Raw genomic sequence first — 16,731 nt, 5'->3', positions numbered from 1 at the left:
TTGAAGTAGAGATTTTAATAGATTTTCTTATTAACTCATTACAGTAATCATTTTTACTGTAATGATATGCAGCTTTACTACACTAGTATAAATAAAAACAGATAAATACAGCTCTAGGCAACATCACAGATTAACAACTAAGCATTCTTCAGAAACCAAAAGCAATTATTAATAAGAGATGCTGACACCCTCGCCCATTTTCATCATACCTTCTTTAAAAGGGTACTCAAATAAGGCGCTGTACTCAATATTGGTCAATCAGTTTGCCAATTAGCTAGGCACATGTAGTTCATGGTCTCCACTATCTTATTTGGTTGAAAAATCAACCAAACCTTAATGTATGAAAAAGAAAAATAGAACAGATGGTAATACCGTAAAGAAAAAACCCAAACCCCTGAATGCATTAAAAACACAGTACTTTTCATGTCCTTCAGCAGTAAGACACATCAGAAATATAAAAATGTAACAAAGAAGAAAATGAATGCTTTAATATGTACCGTGAAATGTTAATCTCTGAAACAAGATGGGTCGTGGAAGCTGAATCTGTAAAGGAAATGGGAAAATAAAATAATGTTCAGTTTCACTATGCGGCGCTCTAAGAAATTGGCTTCTCCTTTGAAGACTTGGAAGCCAGAAAGGGGTGCTAAGGAGTCTGCAGGGCCTTGCACACCACAAATAGACTATAATTAAAAATGAGCTTACTCTGTGTAGCCAAAGAACAATGAAGGGGCTATGAAAAATCTTGAAATCTGCCAACAGAAGTAAGACAAAAATATTGGCAGAGAGCACAGCTGAAAAACCCTAAAAGTTTGTTAAACTCGGGATCATCCTGATATGGCTTCCTGATCTTTTAAGTCATCAAGATCATACAGAGCTAATGTGATCTCACAGATAGTAAAAATGGCTCATTGCCAGTTGTTTCAGAAAATGTCCGTCTGCACAAATGCACTTGCCTTTCAAAAATGCAAACTCACAGATATCTGGGCCAGTCTAGTGAGTGAACTGTCTTTGCCAGCAGCGAGTTAAGACCATGATTAGAACAGGCATTTCCAATGACAATTCCAAATGCTGTGAAGCACCTTATAACTCCTCCTGCAGAGCGTGCACCACAGCTATCCAACAAATCATCACTCAACACTTCATGGAAGGCGTGACCTACTCAATGATTCAAAGGGTGTACTCAGATTATGATTTTATTGTCCTCATTTTTGTTTGCTTTTTCTTTTACAAGGATTTGGTTTTAATCTCCAGATAGAAATTTATGGTATTTTAACTTTCTAGTTCGTGAGTCAGAATGGACAGGTCAGGGGGCATAACCAGAAGATGGCAGTGAGAACTCAGAAGGTATCGTGTGCACTCTGGGTCACAGAAGTGACCGCATCTTCTTAAACCCTTGCGGCCATTGTAATCTTTGTTCGTACCTCCATATTTGTAAGTCAGAATTAGTCTATTAAAAAATCACATTAAAAAGGTAAAATTATTTAAGTGCAATATTAACTGATCTGTATTTTATAAATTTTAATCCATAAAAATATAAATAAGAATGGTAAATTTTTAAGAAAAGAAATATACATTTAGTGCAAGTTATGAGTTACATTTCATCTCCAGTGTCAGCAGTGAAACATCCTGAAATAAAAGAATAATCTAATTTGAAGAAAAAAGTTCCAGTGTTTAACATGCAATTAATTCCAGGGACAGCTCAACAGAATCCTTCCTTCTCTCTGCTGTCACAGTAGCAGCACGTGCTCAGCGGTGCTGAACAGCACTTTATGTCATAGCAGTCCTTTCAGAAACAGAAAATCTGCAGACAGCTAGGTCACATTATCCATAGAGTCTGAGAGGAAAAAATAAAACTTATTAGAGTCAAGTTTCTTTGTTTCTGATTCTGAACCACACATCACACAAGCTGGGGGATTTCATTCACATCTCAAGATTTTACCTGCTTGGCCAGCAGTGGTGTGTGTGCACGTTTCCAAGCCTTTAGTGATGGTACAAACTACATGGTTAATGGCACAAGAAACATTCCCTTCTTGTGATGAAACCTCAGTCAAATCACAGTACGTCTCAATATGAGAAAGGACTGCTTCAAAAGGACACACCAATTTAAAGAGGTTTTGTTACAGATCAGAAAAGGGGAGAGGGGAGATGGGAAGAGAGAGAAGCTCTTTTGGAATGTAGAAAGGTAATGCTTAACTATACATTTCATGAGTTAAACACAACAGTTCTGATATAAAAGGGCAAGACCTTGCAGTCTTAATAGATGGCTCAATTCAAAGTAATCCCTCCAGAAACAGGGACTGAGAACGTCTCTGTGGTGCTGAAGGACAGCCAGAGGCTTGAGGATTCCAGTGAAGGCTCCATGAAGGCTCAGGCCTGCACTCTCACTGCATAGCCTCAGTGAATGCAGCCAGTGCAGAACAATACGAGATGAACCACTGCTCCAGTCAGTTAGGGAAGTACCTCACTCTGCTCCTTCTCCCTCCCCGAACAATCCCTCCAGTCTCCCAGCATTATTTGCAAACCAGGTTGCAAAAGCTCGGCTTGTATTTCCTTTCTTTCTTTCTTTTTTTAAAGAAGAAAAAAGTGGACGAGTCCCTCATATTAAAGAATTGTGCTATTCAACAAACGAACTTCCTCTTCTGTCTCCTCTCTCTCCTCATCTACAGAACTCAGTTGAACATTATTGAAGCGGGGTCTTGGTTTGCCGTCTGGGCCATATGACGGAGGATATCTTTTTTTGTTATAATGCCAAGGAGGCGCCTGAAAAGGATAAACAGAAAAGATCTATTAAACTAAAAGGGAAAAGGAAACAGGAGTTAAATCTATAGATAAATTCTCTTTGTTGACAGGAACAGAAAGCCAAGCAAGCAGACTGATTGTGCATTTTAAAGAGTGTTTTACTGGTAAAGACATGAAATTACCCAGCAACCATCCTCGGACATAGAAAGTACTGTGGTCACTCAGGTGTACAGTCCTTCCCACGAGGACGGAGGACTACAAGCCTCACTGCAATAGAGCTACTGTGATTGAAGTATGCAAACAAAAAAGAACAAAAACTGGGAAGAAATATGAACAGGAAATAATACTGATCCAGTTTGAAAAAGGAACACATTCCCATTAGAAAATAATTTAAAACCTAAACATTTTGTAGAACCAAAAATTTTTAGAAATAATTTTCAGATTACCCAGTTGTATGCAGAATATTCATGAAAGCACATACAATTGAGATGAAATTGTATGTCAGCGCAAAGCTTCACCTCCCCAACTTCAGAAGGCAAGGATAAACCTACAGCACAACCCAGGTTTCTGAAAACATACTTATGTTCTGTTTTACAATTTTGTGCTCCCCCAAAAGAAAATACACTGCTTTTATGAAAGTCTTGGGTGTTAATGCCTACATTAAAAAGTAGGTGAAAAATCAAGAGGCAATCCTAAAAGATGATTACAGGGAAAGCAGAAAGCAGAATGAATGAGTAGCTACTGTACTGAGGTTAGTAGTTTTAAAAAAGGATGCATGAAACACTTGTGAAATATTAGCATACAACAGGAATACATACTCAGTTGTGTACTTAAACAAATGGGGACAGGTTCATGTAGGTATGAAAATTGCAGGGCAAAATAATTTGAGGCATTAATTGTTAAAGCCAGACAACTGGTTATGCATCAATCAAAATTTATCTGTAATCAATGACACCACTAAGATATAAAGCCCACTAACACAAAAGCTACTTGTGAGAATCTAGAAACATACAAAAGGGGCACATACATGACCTATGAACAATCCACTAACGAAGTGGCAGGACACACATTCTAACTGAACATATGCCAGGGGTAGCAGAAAAGGAACTAATGCTATGATCGCAGATACATTCACAATGTGCTCTGGTTAGTGTGCCCATTAAAAAATTAAATGATCAGCATTTCTACTTGCTAAGCTCAGTTAAAGTCACAAAGGAGCTTAGATTTACCACAACACTACCACAGATTAGGAAGCATAATAGAGGGTAAGGGGTTGGGGCATGACAGGACAGGCATTATTTTAACCAGTCAGTAGTGTTCTGAGACCGGTGAATCCACTAAGGTAGACAGACTTTTCACGTTTAAGCATGTCCAATAATGTCTCCTCATTCAACCACCAGACTTTCTGAAGTTCTTAAAGTTTACCTAATTTTGATGACTGGGAGCTGCTGCTTACTTTCTAAAAACGGACTTTAGACAGTCTATCTAGCGGACCTCGCAGACACCTGCTGTGAGAGCCCTGTGACTGGTGCGTGGTGGGTGGGAGGGCTGCCAGTTCACAAGTTTCATGCCTCCTGACTTAAGGGTCTAGTGAGGAGAGCTGACAGCTAATCACCAAGGGCTCCACGTGCTGCTTTAGTTGCTCGAGATGCTCTAAAATGTTCTTCTTTGTGATGATCCCCAAGACAATCCTGAAACAGATTATTATGCTAATAACTGTGAGAAGTCAAACTGAAAGAGCTTCCAATCATAATGACAAAGAATGCCAGAAGGAAAAACATAAACCATAAGAATGCTTCTCATGAACTTGAGATAAAAATAAGACCTAAAAATCTAGGTTCCATTTTAAGACATCCTACTAACTTCAAAAGTGACACAATACTGTTTCTAAGGGTGGGGTTTACTTTTTAAAAATCAAAATAATGAAAGTATGACTAAAATATTAACTATGAAGATAACTAAAACTAAAAATACAGAGGAAACTTAATGATACACAGCTATAAACTCTAAAACTGGGAGATGGGTTTCAGTGTTCTCTCCTTGGATGAACATGTTCTTCAGTTTCTAAGATAACAATTTAGCTAAAAGTTATTTGATCTACCTCAGCGTTGTGTGTGTGTGTGTTGGGGGGGTGAGTTTGAATGCCTAAGAAAACTTAAATTTCCTGGATTTTACTATTTATTTGGAATTCTAATTAAGGAAGAGTGCATGTAAATACTACTGAACTCATTTTCAGGAACTAAATCCCATTTCTTATGGTAATGAAACATTTATGAGTAGAGGTCAAAATTACTTTTAAAGCATATTTTTCTAAGTAATTATTTCTCAGTTTACAGTTATTATATTACATTTACAAAATGATTTTCATAAATTCTCATTAAGGCTACCTAACTGGACTACTTTTAAATATTAAATATTTTGATGCTTACTTTATAACAAATAACTGAATGTGACTGTAATATGTACCTGATATAAATTCCAGGGGCCCATCTCAAATGTCTTTAGAATAATCAGGGATTTCCTTAGTGATTTCTCTGCTTAAGTTAACTTCCCTGTTAAGCTGCCTTAGAAATTCTGATTTCTTTTGTTGTCTTTGCTATTGCTGTTGTTTTGATATTTTAAGACAGGTTTCTCTTTGTAGACCAGGCTGTCCTCAAAATCACAGAGATCTGCCTGTCTCTGCATTCTGAGTGATGGGATTAAAGGCTTAAGCCACCACTGCCCAGATTGATTTCTTAAAGAGGGTCACTATGGAACTTCAAAGCAGTCTGGTCTTTACAAATATTTCCCTCATAAAACAGTATGGCTGGTGCTGGAAGTAGGAAGGGTAGAAAAATTTTAAAGGCAAAAATAGGTTCAATGTAGTGAAGTTTTCAGAGTATGGGAACAACCTCTCCAATAAGCTCAAAAACTATACCACATAAAATGAGCATTTGACCACTAGAGAAATGTTCTTTGGAAAAATAGTTAAAGATTTTTTCTTTCTTCGTCTCCCTTTTTTTTTTTTTACTTTGGGGTTGTGGTGATGTACATTGTACACTTGTATGAAAATATAATGAAATCCATGATTTTGTACAATTACTACATGCTAATAAAAATGATTTTTTTAAGCAATAAATTCAATAGATTTTATGGTAGCACTTAATTAAATACAATAACACCAGTTTGACTCTTGTTCGTGCTCTGTTTATCCAATTAAGTAAAATGATTAATTTCAGTTTATCGTTTGTATTAGTAAGCTCGGTCACTGGGTGGCAAAATGAGGAGAATGATACCCTTGCAGGAAGCAAGCAGCCACCTTGGGACGCTTACAAACAGCTGCAGACTCTACCAAGAAGACTGACTTAAGAAGGGAAGCAGCTTCAGTGCCACTCTTAGTTCTAAAGGGCGAGAGGAAATCAACGCCAAATGTTTGTTTAAGAATAACTGGTGTTGTATTTTGAACTGAAAGTAATGGGGTGGAAGGTAACATCTCAGTAGTTGACATTTCCCAAAGCGTGTTCCAAGACAGTAATCCCAAGAGCGTATCCTATTTCACCCTACAAAACGTCTGGGTTCTCAGGCAAGCTAGGATGGCTAAGATTCCATCACTGACAGCTGGGGAATCAAAGAACATCAACATCTGCAGAGTTCTGAGAAGTTCCCAAGTAGCTCTCAGCGGTAGACTTAGGCACAAGGATGTCTAACAGCGTTAAGACCATCCTGTCTGTTTGTGAACTACAGGACTCTGAGAAGCTCTGTTAGTATCAAATGCGGGACGACCCTGACGGGACAGCACAGTTCAGGTCTCTTCTCACTACTTCTCTATTCTTTTTCCCTCTTGCACCTATGGTCCCAACTCTGCTGTGTTTTCCTTCCCCCTGCTGGGACTACTCGAGGCTGGAACACACATGGCTACTGAGAACTGCATGTCTTCCCTTTCAAACACGCTGTCTTTTCTTGACTTTAACCACAACATTGCATAAGTAGTTCATAGACAATAAAGTCAAGATTGTCCTCTCCATATCATCTTTTTTCTTTCTGAATACACTTACTTTCTGTGGAGAAATAAGAAATAGGATGAAGTCTGTGAAACATGACCCCCTGGAGGAAGAAAGCTCCTTTACTTTATATATATATGCCAGCAGCAGCAGTAGCAGATAAAATTGTATGTAACTAACTCTTAACCCCCTAAAAAAATAATTTAATCCTTAACTATTTTCCTTTCTAGGATTTATACTGCCAAAGTCCTGTCAATTAAGCAGTAAGGTGAAATATGAAAATTAACCTCCACAGCAGGGCTTTGTGGTCACGGCTAATCACCACTTACAGAGCAGCACTGGTGTTCGTCAGTACAGAAGAGAATGGACACCAGGCAGAGAACATAAGCCAACAGAAGCTTATGAAAATGTAGTTTCCAACTGAGTCATATAATGATTCAAAGGGCACAAGGTCAAGCTTTATGGAAAGATATACCATGTAACCAATATTTATTAAGTTTTAAACAATGACGTTAGGTACCATTTTTTTAAAATTAGACAATAGTAAACAAAACTGTAGACTGTAGTATTATGTGAAACACATCTTTTATTTATATTATAATCCAGAAGCTAAACACTGAATATGGCTCTAATGTTCCCACTTTCTGCTTTTTTTTAAAATAAAAGTATAAATACCTATGATACTGCTATTCCTAGGTCAATATGGTCTACTGTAGAGGCCCAGAAAATGTTACAAGAAAGACCAGTCTGACAGTAAGCAGGACAGCACAGGAGACACTGGAGAACAGCAGCAGGAGTCTGGGCTTCTGTGAGCCGGAGCGCTAACTTCAACAAAACACCTGTCAAATAGGGCCTAGTTTGCAGAGTGCAGAAGTACGTGAAAAAGTATGAAAATGTTCAGTAAATTATCTTCCTTTGTTTTTGTTTTTATGCCCCCTTACTTTATAGAGGGGTCATGTGTTCTGTTACCTACATATTTTATACAAAATCTTAAAATTTGTTGTGACTCTCTGATTGTGTGGTACAGTATTTAGTCAGCTTCACACTATTCAGGTGACCTTCAGTTTATAGGAAATCTAGAAAACCATCTGTTTCCTTTTCCTAGTATTTCTGTCCATGACTTCACATGAAACAATGTTCTAAGAATTCCACCAAGTCACCAGCAAGGAGGTGCTTGCCTGTGACCTAAGCGCTCATGAGGTTCACAAGAATCACAAACTCCAGACCCCTCCAGCCACAGTGAGGCCCTGACTCAGCAACAACAAAAATAATTCTACTAAGAAAAATAATATAATGGAAATAAAAGCTCTGAATACATGAATGTTTGTATGCCATTAGCAGTTCAACTGATGGGCAGATTTGTTTTGGAGAAAGTAGGAAAAAACAAAGAAAAAGAAGAAAAATAATATTGTTGAAGATTATTAGCTAAACTACGAATTCTATATTTTTAATTAATGATAAATACTGGTTCAAATAGCACATAGCAGAATATCTAGAAGGAGATGTATGACAAACCTATCCACTAGAAATGAAACACACGAAGGAATTGGTTCTGCCATGCTCCCTGAAGGCTGAGCCCAGTATCCCCTGGGAAAAAAAACACCTTAAGCTCAACAAGCTCTTCATTCTTCTCCAACTCTGAAACACAGTATCCTTGACAACCAGCAGAGCTGATTCCTCCTTACTCAGGCAGCTGTGAAGCTTGAGATCCTGAATTTATAACCAAACTAAGTCAGACATTCCCGCTTGGGACCTGACTCACGCTCTGCCCTGAAAAAAATCGGTTAATAAGGACCAGTTATTCTAGGGGTGAAGTGACTTGTGCTGTGCTAAACTTACCCGTTGTGAGTTACAAGGCACTGCCTCAGGCCCAGCTTTCGGAAGATGTCTACCACAATCTCCATTGGGGTGTGGTCTGTTACTGTAAAAGGGCTCATATCAAGGATGCTTCTCAGTTTTAATGGCCGAGGGCTTTCTGCTGGAAGAGATGGAGTATGCTGTGCAAAACACACCCGGGAACTGCCAACAATACCTTCTTGTTTCTTCCTGGCACTTTCTGAAAAAGAGATAAAGAAGAGAAACATTTTCAATTGATGGGCTTTCTTTTCTTAAATGCACTTTGCTCATATGGCATAAGTTCTGTGACTTCTGGTCCCTTTTCCTATCTTCTACTTAAGAGAAATAACTGATAAAGCCATTTGGTAATTTTCCCTACTTGAATGAAATGAATGTGACAATAACTTTATCATAGGGTGATTTTATTCAATGGTGCTGAACTGTTTTCTCACTGCAGAGACAAGGAAGCATGTTTGAAATAAGGAAATCTATTTAAAGCCTGTACACATCACAAGAGTTGTTTACTACAGAAAATGTCATCCAGGGAAGCCCGCTTATGCTCAATGTTTCTTATTCTGCAGTGGCCATAAGATTAGAGACGTCCCCCTGCTGCTTCCGCTCTACACTACACCACTGTCCATGAGCTGGCTCCTCCTAACTACAATTACAGTCCTAAGTGAATAAAGACTGACTTTTGACCCACTCCCCACCCTGAGACAGGGTTTCTCTGAGTAGTTATGGCTGTCCTGGAACTAGCTCTGTAAACTAGACTAGAGAGCCTCGAACTCACAGAGTTCTGCTTCCCTAGTGATTAAAGGTATGCGCTACCACACCCGGCTAGGCTGTTTTATTTATAAAGATTCTATCAGTTTCTCCTCCACTCCAACATGCTATGTCCAGCTGCCTGTTTCTTCTCCCACCTTTGAGCATGCAAGACAGAAAGTGCAAGAGAGCACACACAGGAAAATAGAAACCCCTAACATGGACAGAGTATGCAAATGAAATAGTCATCCAGCTCTGTGCTTGTTTTTTTCAGTAAATATGAACTGAAAACTATGTGTGTATAAATACAGTATTAGTTACAGTGAAAATATTTTGCACATGAATTTTGCTACAAAAATATTTAAGCCAAAATAATAAGCACCAGTCTGACCGGACAAAAGAGAATATTACTGCTTCTAAATAAAAGCTTTGTGATGCTTAGTCTTTCTGATTAATTCTCTATTAAGAAGGAGAATACATCTAACTTGGTATTTCAAAGATCATATTTTGTTAAGTACAGACAATGCTTTCCTTCAATAATGTATACATAACATATAGTGTAATAACATACACAAACATATACTTACTACAAATTAAAAACATTAAATCTATAGAAGTACACACTGGCAAATATTCAAGATGTGTTCAAAAGTAGTCTTGTGACTTAACATTCTGTCACCACACCTTGATATATCACATATCTAATGTACCACATCCCCTAAGTAACATTATTTCCTATGCAACAGTCTCTGTCAAGTGACAACAGTTTAAAGCAGCATCTATCCACAGTCGGTAGGAATACACATTAGTGAAAATTTTAGCACTGTCTTGTCTTCAAAACACGACCATCTTCCTTTAGCTTCCTCTATGAATTCCAGAGCTGCTCACCACTTTTCCTTTTCTCTGGAAAAGTGACCCCCAGAGAGCGGGAAGGGTGAGGAGAAATGGCAATTACCTTGAGACAGACCAAATGTTTGACATTCCTAGCTCAAGGTGCTGCCCAAAACACTAGGGAGTAGCGAATCAATGGCTTAGAGATCTCCTCTCTCACCTCTGGCATCACAGGGAAGAGGATTTGGAGTTACTGACCAAAGTGAAAATTCATACTGCCCATCCCACCCAGGCAGAAAAACAATCACTGAGGCCTAAATTCCTTTCCTAGAGAACACATCTTCAAAGTATATAAATTAACATCACTTGCTCCTCTATTAAACTTCATTGCTTTCTCTCCTTCTGTAAATCTATTACACAAAAGGCATATATATTCATGATGGTGTTTTTAGATCATACCTATTGCAATTGTCAGGTCTCTTCTGAGGGCAAATCCCACTAATCTCTGAGATTCTTTTGACATTATAACAGGAAAGCCATTGTAGCTGGTTTCATTAATCATGTTTTCTATGTCATCTACTGTCATATTGTCCTGAGTCAAAACAGCTAAAGGAGGATCACTTCTTCGAGGTCTCATGACGTCAGCAGCCAGAGTTGTATGAGTGAATTCTTCTTTTGCGTCCAAGAAAGGGTACCCATTTAGTCGGATATGTGCTTCATAAATGCCTTCTCTACCAAAGGCATCACCAACCCATTTACTGGTCATTACTGCAGCCATAAGAGGAACAATATATTCCAAGCCTCCAGTAAGTTCAAAAACAATAACCACCAGGGAGACAGTCATTCTTGTAACACCACCTGAAAGAAATAAGCAGCACTGGTCAGGGAAGACAGGCTCTTAACCACCATAGTACTAGCACTTAACCACATAGTACTAAGGTCTTGTACTAGGCAGCTGAATGTGGGCAGGCTCTGACCAGTGAAAAGCATTATCACAAAAAACAACAAATACTCTTAGGATAATAACCATTACTTCTAATACGATCCAGAGAAAAACCAACCAGTTATAGCACAGAAATGATTAATGTAACATCCCTAAATCTTTTATATTAAAGCCAAAAATACAAACTACAGCTGACCAAGAAAAACTACTTTGCCATTTTTATTTTGTGCCGCAGCAAAGATAAATTTCACTCTTATAAATGCTTACTATAACCTCTTAAATATAAATAAAGTGCATCATGGCTCTTTTTTGCTTGCTACCAATTTATAAATTAAACATATAGTAGAAGAGTAAATAAATTTATTTCCTCTGTGTCTTTTCAAAATATGTAAAACACTTTGAAGCTTTGATATTTATTAACAATGCAAGTGATTGTTGGGTAGAAAATTCATCTATTTTGGAGCAGGAGGGAGAAGTCTAACACAATGGGAGGATGTTGGCCTAGCATGTATGTGTGAGGACCTGGGTTTGAAACCATTATCCCAAGAAGGAGGGATGGAGGAGGAAGGGAGAGACACGCATCTACTCATTGACTCAGATAATTATTCTCCTGTGTGACTCTCTGACAATGCCACCCTAATCTATTTGCTACCTACTGGCGCCTTTCCCGTGTTTCTGTTATCAACACCACACCTTACTACTTGTTTTGTAAACTATATAAAAAGTTGAAGTGACTGTCAAAGAAAACAACATTTGAAATCCAAATTTCTCTTCTTCAATTAAGAGGGGTCATCAACTCCCGTGATCCCACATTCCTGCACATATGCTTCCTGACAATCTAGGCCATTTCTTTTGGAAACTTAATTTTATTCTACTATCTCCACTATCACCTCTACACATCTGAATTCTTCTGTAAATACCTGCCTACGAATCCTTTCCTCAGGATTCTCACTGTTACCAACCTAGTCCAGGACCCAAATTATTCTTTCATTAAAAAAAAAAGTTTTTTCTTTTTTAAATATACTTTTAATATTTATGCATTATGTATAACTGTTTGCCTATATATTATATCTGTGTACATGTTCACACTTGGTGCCCATGAAAGCCAGAAGAGGATGTCTGATACCCTGGAACTGGAGGTTTTGAACTGCCATGTGGGGTACGACAAATAAAACCCAAGTCCTTTGGAAAGGCAGCCAGTGCTCTTAACTGGCAAGCCATCTCCCTAGTCCCTGTGCTCTCATTTTAATACCACTGTATCTCACCTCCTTGACTCTTTGACCCTGTGACTGTCAACCCACTTCATAAGTCACTAGTACAACTAAGTTCTACTCTCTGTTTTTAAAGACAAGGTCTTACTGTGTAGCCCAGACCGACCTCGAACTGGCAGTCCTCACCTATCTGCAGATGACAGCCATTCACAGCCACAATGGCTTTAGCATCATTTCCATCATGTTGTTCTTTTGGTCAAAGGACTTAATAACATGGAGCAGCTCAATGGCTTGGCAAGTAAAGGCACTTGATGCCAAGCTTGATGACCTGAGTTCAATCCAAGACCCACATGGCAGTAGAGAACTGATTTGCATAAACTGTCCACTGACCCTTGTTCTGAAACCCCCCAAAATAAATATATAAATGTAATGAAAAAACTGAGAAGTTGCCAGGAGGTGGTCGCCCATGCCTTTTTTAATCCCAGAATTCAGGAGGCAGAGACAGGTGGATCTCCGTGAATTCGAGACCAGCCTGGTCTACAGAGTGAGTTGCAGGATAGCCATGGCTGTTACATAGAGAAACCCTATCTAGAAAAAGAAGAAAATGGAAGGAAGGAAGGAAGAAAGGAAGGAAGAAAGGAAGGAAGGAAGAAAGGAAGGAAGGAAGGAAGGAAGGAAGGAAGGAAGGAAGGAAGGAAGGAAGGAAGGACTTGTCAGTTCATTAAGCTTTTTTGTTTCTTAGCCTAAAAAAGATTTACTACTATACATTATGAATCTACTCTAAGTCAGCATGTTCCAGTCAGTTTAAAAAGGCTTGTCTTTAAACTAAGCACTTATTTTACCTGAAACCCTGCTAATATGTTATTTCATATGATCCTCCGAATAATCATAATAGACAAGCTAGTATTTCCATTTTATGGATGAGAAAAGTAAATATCAAAGAACTAAAGGAACATTTCTAGCTATCAGGCCCAAAATGGCAAATCCAGAACTCTGCAACAAATCCAAACAATTTCAAATATAAATTCATCCTGATGTAAACTCAGAAACTAATTTTTTTACAGTCTATTTCTTACCAATTCAACTTGTTGCCCAAAATATTCACAATGTACTAAATAATACAGTTACATTTCTTCAAAGCATCAATTCCAAATGTGTTTTCACAGGAATTTATCTTTGCATTAGAATCTTCCTATAATCAGATTACTCTGGAAAAACCTCAGAGAGTAACTCTATGGTTCTGACTTAGTCACAGGACTATTATGTAGGTCTATGAGAAAGAGCTACAAGACAGTTATTTAAAGTATAAAAGATCAAGTGTGTGTCTGTGTGCACACAGGTGTGTAGTACAAGAATGTGGATGCACGGGTGGACCAGAGGAGAACACCTGCTGTTTTCTTTACTGCTCTCTGCCAAAAAAAAAAAAAAAAAAAAAAAAGGAAGAAGAAGAATAAGAAGAAGAAGAAAGAAGGAGGAGGAGGAGGAGGAGGAGGAGGAGGAGGAGGAAGAAGAAGAAGAAGAAGAAGAAGAAGAAGAAGAAGAAGAAGAAGAAGAAGAAGAAGAAGAAGAAGAAGAAGAAGAAGAAGAAGAAGAAGGAGGTCTGACACCGACCTTAGTCCCAGGATCACCTGTCTCCACCCTCCAATACTGGGGTTACAGAAATGCACAGGCAAGCCTGGCTTTTGGAATGGGCGCTGGGGACTAGAACTCAGGTTCTCATGCTTGCAAATGCTCTTCCTCACTGAACTACCTCCCCCAGTCCTCTATTATATCTTTTTATCTTGGATATCAGCATATTCCAAATGTCTGTATGATTCTTCACATAACAGCTTAAAAAACATGAATATGACCTGAACTCATTCATGTTTAAACATGGTATTGGGAATTGAGAACCAGACAGATTTATCTGATTAAAAATGACCTTAAAGTTAATTGCTTGAAGAAATGAGATCCCAAAGAGTCACAGGATTTGAAATTGTCATTAGTAAGCTCACACTTCAAGTGGAAAGAAGGCAGACCTGAATAAAAGAACTGTGGACTGATAGTTGAGAGAGCTGCCTCAAAGATAAATCTTGACCAAAGTGTGAGAAGTATTTGGATGACATGTATAATTTCTCAATTAAAACTTAACTTAAATACACTAAGACTCCTACTGTGTCCTTCCCAGAGTACTTCAACTCTCTGTTCCCTCTAAGCCTGCACTGCACTGTCAGCCACAGACAGAGCTCACTCCTGTCTCCCTAGTATCGGGCGCAGCTTCCCAGAGGCTGGCCCTATCACTTTTCTCTTATCATTTACTATACCTAGCGCAATGCTAAAAACAGTGTGAAACCTAAAGAAATACTTGCTATTTTGATGAAAATTATTCAGTTCTTTAATTTCACCTAATATTACTTCTGAAGATTCTGAGTCCCTGAGCAAAAACAAAATCAAAGGACCTACTATTATTAAAGATCACACCGAAGTTTGTTAGAAAAATTAAATTTAAAACCCAACAATTTTTTTCATGCCAGAGAAAATAACAGATTCCTGCAAATTTAGAGTCATTATTTTGCTTTTATTTCACTAAAATGAATAGTTACTATTTCTTATTTTTCTACAAATGTACCTTAGATGCTAGACGGCTGAAAAACTAATCTTTTACTCAGGCCAATAAACTACTGCGGAGTCTAAAGTGAAATTACTCTGAAACGTCATCTGACTGCTCTATCAGTGTTATAGATAGGCCAGGTCCTTAGCAGTGAGAAAACAAACAGTCTCCCTGGACAGGATTCAGATTAAGCCTATGTTGTATCCAGATGGTTTCTGTCATAAAACATTATGTAATATTACAAATTAAATTTTTACATTAAACAAATGTTCTCAGACAACTAAAACAAAACCCAGTACTGGAATTAGTGCCTCATTTCTTTTACAATTATTCCTTCCCCTCTACCTTGCATCCTCTTCCCCCTAGCAACCCAATAAACATGAATACATTAACACTGGCTCTCTTCTTTCTAGGACTTGCGAATATCCACAGACAAGCAAAGACAATCCAATTACCTAGGCACGCGGCGGCACCGACCATGGCGTACAGCCCCGGTGTGATGCAGTCAGCCCCGACCTCACACCACTCCTTGAAGATGAACCAGTCATGGTGATAGTAGGCGAGCTGCTCCACGGCGATCCCCACGATCCTCCCTGCAATGGCTCCAATGGCCATGCTGGGGATGAACAAGCCTGACGGAACCTGTGACAGTAAGCGACACAGCTCTAATCACGTGACGGAAAACTACACCTAGTACAAATTAAACTACAGCAAAATCCTGTTAGGTGAACTGCTCAGTAATCCTTTGAATTCAGTAACAAGTGAATTCTCTAAGGCAAATAAATAAATAAATAAAGCTCACAGTTTATTTATCCTTTATCCTAAGGAATCCTTAGTTACCCTCTAACAAAATTTTCAGTAGTTCAGAGTAAAAAGCAAAAAGTGACTGGTGTTTCCCATAAAACTGAATCTGTTCCATGTGAAGCAGTAATCTCCCAAGATTGTCCTTCCATTAGACTTTTCCAAATGGTAGACAGCAGACATTACTCTTCAAGTGCTGCAGTGTAAGTCAGGCAATATTTCCAGAGCCCCCAATATTTTGCATGGAATATACATGTGAATCAACTAAAAAGTGAAAAATCTTTACTGGCAGAAATTCTTAGAAGATAAGGAAAGAACATATTGGCATGTGCTGAGCTAATTAAAGATATACAATGCAAAGGATTAAAATACATTTCACAATCCTCGGTTATAATCCATTGGCCAAAGCCTCGGACTTAACAAGGCTTGCTGTCAGCCTCCAGCTTCCTTGGGGTTGGCCAGTGACAGCCACTCAATACTTGGTGTAAATCTACTGACAGCAAAACACTTTAATGGTTGTTTTAACTAACTTTGCTTAAAAAAAAAAAAAGAATAAAACTAAGCTTTTTTAAAATTTGATATTCAGTGGACTAGAAAGGCAAGAGAAAAGGAATCTTAAACTCCAAACTGTCAAGCTCCCGATCAAGTTCACAGAAACAGGACTGTCACTGCAGACCCGCTCAGGGGTGAAAGTGGGCCAGCCCTACCAAGTACAGCTGCTCAGGAAGGACAGGTTCCTGATGTGAGCAACAGTGGAGGGGAAGCTGACATCTGCTCTCTCTGTTGGCATTCAGGAGAAAGCTGTACTTGGTGACTCCAGAAGAAGCAAAGCTCCAGGACACAACATTTTTAAATGCTTGGTGGAGAGTCACAGAGTTTATAGTTCTAGCAATTTGATTCTGAGACTGTGGTGCCCATTCACGCTAACATATTACAGAAGTATAGAAAATAGAATGATGGCTTCTCCTGAATCTATGAACATGTGACATGTCAAGGAACAATCAAGATTGCAGAGAATTAAGGTTGTTAACCAGCTGA

The 16,731-nt window shown here is 38.5% G+C and overlaps 1 protein-coding gene across 6 annotated transcripts in view; it reads right to left on the bottom strand.

Moving 5' to 3' along the window:
* Nucleotides 1-16,731, bottom strand: part of Clcn3 (Cl-/H+ antiporter 3) — a 74,340-nt gene continuing 57,609 nt past the window's right edge. For 4 of the 6 annotated variants that reach the window (XM_048455727.3, XM_048455733.3, XM_048455731.3 and 1 more), the window contains 5 exons: nt 15,348-15,534; nt 10,608-11,006; nt 8,559-8,775; nt 4,355-4,430; nt 1-2,760 (listed from right to left, as the gene is read on the bottom strand). In XM_048455727.3, the coding sequence (XP_048311684.1) occupies nt 2,602-2,760; nt 4,355-4,430; nt 8,559-8,775; nt 10,608-11,006; nt 15,348-15,534 (1,038 nt within the window). In that variant the 3' untranslated portion in view covers nt 1-2,601. The remainder of the gene's footprint in view (nt 2,761-4,354; nt 4,431-8,558; nt 8,776-10,607; nt 11,007-15,347; nt 15,535-16,731) is intronic. The other 2 variants (XM_048455730.3, XM_048455732.3) reach the window with 1 other exon arrangement.

This window comes from Myodes glareolus, chromosome 23 (assembly GCF_982192425.1).
Source record: "Myodes glareolus chromosome 23, mMyoGla1.1, whole genome shotgun sequence".
Taxonomy (NCBI): Eukaryota; Metazoa; Chordata; class Mammalia; order Rodentia; family Cricetidae; genus Myodes; species Myodes glareolus.
The sequence above is the reverse complement of the archived record's forward strand: the minus strand, read 5'-3'. Positions and strand labels throughout refer to the sequence as shown.